The 8,152-nt window shown below is 38.0% G+C and overlaps 1 protein-coding gene across 1 annotated transcript in view; it reads left to right on the top strand.

Annotated features, from left to right (window-relative positions):
• The window catches only part of GPR98 (G protein-coupled receptor 98), a 1,036,968-nt gene that overhangs the window by 415,428 nt on the left and 613,388 nt on the right, over window positions 1-8,152 (top strand). Inside the window, exon 76 of the mRNA XM_006885387.1 lies at window positions 3,816-4,223. Coding sequence (XP_006885449.1) covers window positions 3,816-4,223 — 408 coding nt within the window. The remainder of the gene's footprint in view (window positions 1-3,815; window positions 4,224-8,152) is intronic.

Below are 8,152 nucleotides of genomic sequence, written 5' to 3' on the forward strand. Positions count from 1 at the left end.
CAACAGCATTATACTGAAAAGGGAGAACTGGTAGCCTGGTGGTAAGAAGCTGCACTTCAATCTCAAAGCTTTAAATTTCCAGCTACTTCACAGTTTGGAAGGAGGAGTGGCATCCACTTCTGTAATAGCTTGCCTCCAGAAACCCTATGAACCTGGAGAGAGGATGAAAGGCACCCAAGCGTCGAGGACTCTCCTTCATAGGCTAGCTATTGAGTTGCCTGCTATTCAATGGCACTTAACAACAACAACAACAACTTCACAGTAGAAAGATAGACAATCTCCTCTTATGTGATTAAACTGCCTCTGAAAATGCACTAGAAAGTCAGCTATGGGTCCAGTTCTGACTCGACAGTACTCAGCAGCAACAACATCATACTGAAAATGTGTTTGAAAACCCCTCTTGATTGATCTCCAGCTTTTGACTCAATTAATTTCTTTCTCCATATTGAATTGTATGAAATTTCTCTAGGCATCTAGAACACCATACTTCCTGCTTTTCCTATTTTCCATGTGACTTTTATGTTTTCTATGTAACTCCTTACTGTTACCTTAGCTGGCTCTGCCAGGCCAGTAAACGTTAGAGTCCAGCAAGAATCCTTGCTTAGGGGGCATAATCTACATCTGTTCTTAGTCTTATGTATTTTCCTGGTCCATACTCATATATTTTATTCCAACCAATTGACAGCTTGAATATTTAAAAGGTATCTCATACTTTTTTTCCTGTATAAGAAATAAGTCTGAACAGACTTTACCCAGGCTGATACCTCAGAAAAATTGCTTGGAGTTAACCTTAATATATTTTTCTCCACAGCTAGCATCAAATTGATCAGAAAGTCCTGCTGATGTTGTATTCAAAATATATTCAGAACATGGAGGCTTCCCACTCTTCTCTCATCCATTGTTTCAAGCTAACGTTACCTCTTGTTCACAGAAATACAGAAACCCCCTATCATTTCATTTCTTCTATGATCATGCCTTGCTATACTCTAATAAACAATAGTCAGAACATTCAAGAAAATATAAAACCAAGTATATCATCTTCCTGCTGAAATATTGTCGTCTTGTCTTGCCATAGTTAAAATAATGATCTCCTTGATATACCCCCTTTCTATTGCTCTAGCTCCAGGTGCTAGCATTCTTTATATTCTGCCCGTCAGAATGACCCTCTGGTTTTCTCCAATGTTTTCCGTTTTAGGACCATTGCAATTGATATTCCTTCACTCAAATGTATCCCCTAGATTCTTTCCTAGCCTGTTCCTTTACTTCACTGAGGTCTCTGTTTAGATAATCCCTCAATATTTTCCATGACCAGCCTCATCTAAAATAAGATAGTACATCTATTGTCACTGTAGGGAGCTCTGGTGGCCTAGTGATAGGGATCTATGGTAACCTAGTGGTAAGAAGCTGTGCTGCAATACCAAAGGACAGCAGTTTTAATCTACCAGCTGCTCTGCAGGAGGAAGATGGGCAGTCTCTCCCATGGTGTATACTGCTCTGAAAAGCCACTGGAGGGTCAGTTCTGATTTGATGGCATACAACAACAACAGCTGTCATCTTAGAAGGCCCTGGTGACCTAGTGGTAAGAAACTACTCTTTAATCCCAGAGACACACAGGTCAGATCCACCAGTTGTTCCACAGGGGAAGGGGCAGTCTCCTCCCATGTGATTTGTTGCTCTGAAAATCCACTGGAGGATTAGCTGTGAGTTGGTTCCTAATCAACAGTACACAACAACAAACACAACTGTCACCTTAATCTCTTTACCTAGCTATATATTTTCACAAGTCTAAACTTCATTTAATATTGTTACTTTCACAGTCTTTACACTCTCTCTCCCACTGAAATAGGTATTGTGCAATTCCAAGCTGTAACCCTAATATGTACCCTGTTTGTTGGCTGAATAAACAAATATGATTCCTCCACCACTTGGGTTTTTGTTCATTGTTTAATTCTAAAATTTTTAAAAAGGATAATTTTAATAACTCAGAGGTACATATGTTCAGAACCTTACTCCTTAGGATATTTCCATGTATGATTGAAAATAATGTTGTTGTTGTTGTTATGTGCCATCGAGTCACTTGTGACTCATAGCGACCCTATGTACAACAGCCCTAAACTCTGCTCTGTTCTGTGCCAATCGCACTGTCTCTGACACTCCCATCCTGATTATCCCAGTCACTGAATCAATCCACCTCATAGAGGGCCTTCCTCTCCTGTGGTGTCCCTTCTCACTCCCAAGCACAATGTCCTTCTCCAAGGACTGATCTCTCCTCACAACACGTCATAAGTGTGTTAGATGGAGCCTCAGAATCCTTGCCTCCAAGGAGCCACCTGGTTTAACCCTTTCCGGGACAAATCTGTTTGTTTTCCTAGCAGTCCATGGTATTCTCAATACTCTTCTCCAGCACCACAGATCAAAGGCATCAATTCTCCTTCTATCCTCCTTGATCATTGTCCAACTCTCTGATGCATAACAAGTGATTGCGAAGATCATGGCCTATATCAAATGCACCTTAGTCTCCAGGAAGACACCATTGCTCTTCAGTACTCTGGAGAGGTCCCTAACAGCAGACTTTCCATGGCAATGCACCTTTTAATTTCCTGGCTACTGGTGCCAAGAGTGTTCACTGTGGAGCCAAGCAAACTAAAGCTGTGTACAATCTGAATCTCTTCACCATCCATCCTGATGCTGCCAATTGGTCCAGTGGTGAGAATCTTTGTTTTTTTGACATTGAGCTTCAATCCATATTGGAGTCTGCAGTCCTTGATCCTCTGCAGCAGGTGCTTCAGGTCCTCTTCAGTTTCAGCAAGCAGGGTTGTGTCATCTGCGTAACGCAGACTGTTGATAAATCATCCCCCAATCTTGACCCCACATTTCTCCTCATAGAGCCCAGCCTCCCGGATAATCTGTTCTGCATATAGGTTGAAAAGGTATGAAGATAGGACACATCCCTGGCGTACGCCCCTCCCAATTTTGAACCATGCAGTGTTCCCTTGCTCTGTTCTGATGACTGCCCCTGGTCCAAGTATAGGTTTCGCATTAGAACGATCAAGTGTTCTGGGATTCCCATTCTTCTCAGAGTTTGTTATGATCCACATAGTCAAATGCCTTTGCATAGTCAATGAAACACAGAAAATAATGAGAGATCAGTTTTTTCACTTTCCAATTCTTTCCCTCTGTCTTCTCATGACTGCCTTTTTACCCTTCCCCATACTCCAGAAACATTCTTTTTTGATTGTATGTGCTATTTAAAGCATCATACTCATGTTTTCTATTGTATTCATATTTGGAGAAATTCTATAAATGGAAACGCTGATATTTCTTTTCTAATTTCCTGTCTTGGTTTGTTCTCTGATCTTGAATTCCTATTTCTTTGTTAACACCTCTAAGAGACATCTCTTTTTCTGACTCTCATTACTGTAGGATTTTTTTTTCTTTGTCATTTATTTTAAGGGAGCTCTGGTGGCATAGTGATAAGAAGCTGCACTGACAACCCAAAGGTCAGCACTTTGAATCCACCAGCTGCTCTGCAGGAGAAAAATGGGCACTCTTTTCTTGTGCAGTTGATTGCCTCTGAAAACCTGCTGGAGGGTCAGCAATAGGTTGATTCTGACTTGATAGTACACAGCAGCAACAGCAATTTATTTTAGAAGATTAGAAAAGCCAATTGTCTCTCTCCCATGTATCAGTTGTAGTGCTGGTCTTGCTTATCATGTTGTTTATGAGAAAAAGCATTTGTTGAAATAATAAAAAATTGTCTAGACTGAAATCAGACATGGTATAGTTTTAACTATTTGGTGGTATTTTATTTCCAGGAGTTGAGGAGTGCTGAAACTATCGGCCGTACTCTCATATCTCCAGCTGTGTCTGGGAAGGATTTTGTGAGAACTGAAGGCATACTGCTATTTGAACCTGGCCAGAGAAACACGGTGGTGGATATCATCCTAACCCCTGAGACAGCTTCTTTATATCCATTTCCTAAACGCTTCCAGATTGTGCTTTTTAACCCAAAAGGTGGGGCCAGAATTGATCGAATATACGGGACTGCCAACATCACTGTCGTCGCTGACTCAGATTCTCAGGCTGTTTGGGGACTTGAGGACCAGCTGCACCAGCCCCTGGACAGCGACATACTTAATAGAGTGCTCCACAACATCAACCTGAAAGTAGCCACCGAGAACACAGATGAGCAACTCAGCGCCATCATGCATTTAATAGATAAGGTAAGGAGTCCTTTAAAGTTAGACAGCTGGTGGCATTATATAAATTATAGTTCATTTTTTGAAACAACTAGTGAAATTCACAATAATTGCCAGTCTACCTTTTTTCCTCTTGGATATGACAGCTATCTGTTTAGAAAGCTCAGTCTTAAACTGGAGAATATTAAGTAAGTGGGTTCACCATAGAGTCTGAAAAGAAACATTAGTGTCAGAAAGTTCAGGTTATTTGGGTTTTTTTTTTTAAACTGGTTCACTAACTTTGATCAAGTGGCTTAGCTTTCTTTCTCTTTTTTTAAAGACAAAGAGAAGGTGGACTAGATAATACACATAGTTCTTCAGTTGAAGTGTTGTGGAAAAACACCTGTTACTCCTTCTGAGTAAGGAAAAAATTCACAGAAATTAAAAAACAAAGGAGTATCCAGATGATTTCAGGGTTGCAAGTTGGCATGGACTTCTACCAACTTGTTGTTAAGTGCCATCAAGTCAACTGCAACTCATAGGACCAACTAGCCATTTTTATTAATTTCCAGTCTGCAAATAATGACATTATGGATTTGTTATAGTCTAAGAATTGGAAATGAAAACAAATATCTGAAAAGAAGAGTTACTAATGGAAAACATTCCATTAGAGTTTATTGTATCTCCTCAGAAAAATGATTTTTTATGAAGATATTTCTTACCTATTATAGTACATTCCTGTATAAAAAGTTTTGCATATATGCACTTGTTATTGGTGTTATATGCCATTGAGTTGCTTGTGACTCACAGTGAACCTATGTATAACACTCCTAAACCCTGCTCTATCCTGTGCCAACCTCATTGTCTCTGACACACCTACTCCCATAGCCCCAGTGACTGAATTCTAATGCATCCCATCGCAGGTCTTCCTCTCCTGCACTGTCCCTCCTCCCTCCAAGCACAATGTCCCTCTCCAAGGATTGGTACCTCCTTGCAACATGTCCAAAATATGTCAGATGAAGCTTCAGAATTCTTGCCCCCAAGGAGCAGCCTGATTTCACCTTCTCCAGGATGAACCTGTTTGTTCTTGTAGCAGTCCATGGTATATTCAACACTCTTCCAGCAACAGCTCAAAGGCATCAATTCTCCTCTCATCCCTAGTCATTGTCCTATAGTTTATTTATTTTGAATAACAATTACCAGTTGTTGTAGTTGTTGTATGCCGTAGAGTCAGATCCAACCGATAGCTGAACATTTGGTGGGTTTTCAGAGGCAGTTAATCGCACAGGAAGAGATTGCCCGCTCCTATGGAGCAGCTGTTGGCCTCGAACTGTGTGCCTTCAAGATTGTAGGGCAACTTCTTGCCACTAGGCCATCAGAGCTCTATTGGAGCACAATTAGAGGAGTAAATGATTTTTTAAAATATATTAAAATACATTTTGAAAGAAACAATCAAGTTTTTTTAAGAATAAAATATATTTGCAATGTTATAAATATATAAATAAATATATACATTCTAACAATCAAGTAGAAAATATATTTCAAGTTTTAAAAGAAAATATATTAGCTTCCAACTGAAAGTTTTTATGCTTTGATTATTTTTCAAATTAAATTACTGTCAACTAATTATTTTAAAGTACTGTGGTTTAATATTGTCTCCAATACCGTTGTTACATGCATATCAGTCATGAAGGCTGGTAATTTATGCAGCTTTCATTATTATTTTTTATGCATTTATAATAATGAAAATAAGAAAATAATGTAAGTTACTATGTAGCTAATCACACGTAAATGTATGCTAAATTTAATGAACATAAATACAGATGCTCCATTAAGTCTGAATATCACATGAACAAAAATAATTTACTTGGCTCAGGGTATTAAAATTTTCACATAAAAATAAATATTTTCATTTACATAAATTTATTGGAACACACTTTTTCTAAAATGTATGCATTGTTTAAATAAATGACCTTGCAATGCTATGTATATGCCATATGCAATAAATGCACACTTCAATATACCTCAAAATTTAGAAATGTAAAATATATACTGATTATTTTATTGACTCAAAATGAATAATGAACCTGTATTGTGAATGACATATTATAATTTTTTAAAACTCCAAAATTTACTCCATCTCTGTGGGAAGAAACTACATATCTGTCTCACATAGAGAAACTGGTAGATTCAAACTAGTGACCTTTTTGATTAGCAGCCAGACATGTTACACTGGGGCTATGAGTCACTATGAATGACTAGGACATATGAGGTCACTAGGTCTCCTGTTAAAGTCGGCAGTACTGGGGTACACACTAAAAATACTGTGTTTATTCTCAGAAGATTAATATCATATCATAAATAAGAACAATAGCCTTAATAACTTATTGGAAAGATTTGTGGGATGAAATCATAGTTCTTCACATTGCTTTTCTTGTTGTTATGCCCTGTTGAGTTGACTATGACTCATAGTAATCAAATGAACATAGCTCTGAACCCTTCCTTATCCTCAACCAACTTATTGCTGACTAAACTCATTGCAGATACCTTTCTTTTAAAAATAACCTCAAAAAACAGAAACATGAAACAAAAGCAGAAGCTATACACTATGACCTCACCAGATGGGGCAAACACAAGAATTGAGTCAATTACATATGTGGAAGAGATAGTGGAGAAGGTCAGTATTATCAGCACAACAAGAATAGACTGTCAGTGGCTCATTTGCAACTTCAAGTTGAAGTTGAAGAAAATGAAATAAACCTACCATGTGTTGTTATGTGCCGTCGAGTCACAACTCATAGTGACCCTATGTACAATAGCCCTAAACTCTGCTCTGCCCTGTGCCAATCACACCGACTCTGACACACCCATCCTGATTACCCCAGTCATTACCATAGACATGGCAAAAAAATTTGGAAGATGAAAGGACTGGAAGAGAATGTATTGGTGCTTATCCCAAGTCCACAAGAACCAGAATATGACCTTGAGTTTATAACTTCTAAGTTTAAAAATCATCTAAAGAAGAGGTTTTGGTGCATTGAACATTAATGATTGAAAATGAGATGGATTGTGGGGAATATATAAAAAAATATCAGCTTTGAAGAAAGAAAATAGTCATCATAAAAACAGAGCAGAAAGAAAGGACAAAAATGTATGTTAGAAGAGACTCTAAAAATTGCACTAGAATATTGAGAATCCAAAGCAAAGGGAAAGAATTTCAAAGGAATATAGATGACCAGAAGATTCCAAAGGGCTGCTCAATTGTTACAAAGTATTATAAAAGTATCACAAAGATTACAAAATATTATGATGGAATGTGCTAAGAGCTGGAATTGTAAAATAAAAAGAGAAGAAAGCTTTACGCATTTCTCAAATTGAAAGAAAAACAAGTTCAAGCCTCAACTCGAATTGAAAACAAGTTGCAATACTGAGAAAAACTATAGGAAAAGTCTTGACAGGTGCAGGAAGCATTAAAAAAAAAAAAGGAATACAGAGTCCCTATACCAAAAGGAATTAGTCAACACTGAAATATTTCAGGAAGCACCATGTGATAAAGAGCAAATGGTGTTGAGAAAGTAGTTCAAGATGTATTGGAGGAATTGGCAAAAAGAAGGTCCCAGGAATCAATGGAATACCAATTAACAGATGCAGCTCTGGACATACTTACCAGTCTGTGCCAAGAAGTTTGGAAGACACTGACCAACTGACCAGAAGAGAGCTATACTTGTTCCCAAACCCAAGAAAGATGACCCACTAGAATGTGGAAATGATCAGACAATATAATTAATTTAAATGTAATATTTAAAACAAAATATTGATGAGGACCATCCAGAAAAGGTAGAACTTCCAGAAGTTGCACCATGCATGAAAGAGGCCATGGCACCAGAGGTGTCTTCACTTATGTCAGATGAATCCTGGCCAGAAGCAGACAATATCAGAAAAATGTTTCTCTATGTTATTTTTGTTTTTTAATT

Source organism: Elephantulus edwardii, unplaced genomic scaffold, assembly GCF_000299155.1.
Source record: "Elephantulus edwardii isolate Elephantulus edwardi_28Jun2011 unplaced genomic scaffold, EleEdw1.0 scaffold00043, whole genome shotgun sequence".
Classification (NCBI taxonomy): domain Eukaryota; kingdom Metazoa; phylum Chordata; class Mammalia; order Macroscelidea; family Macroscelididae; genus Elephantulus; species Elephantulus edwardii.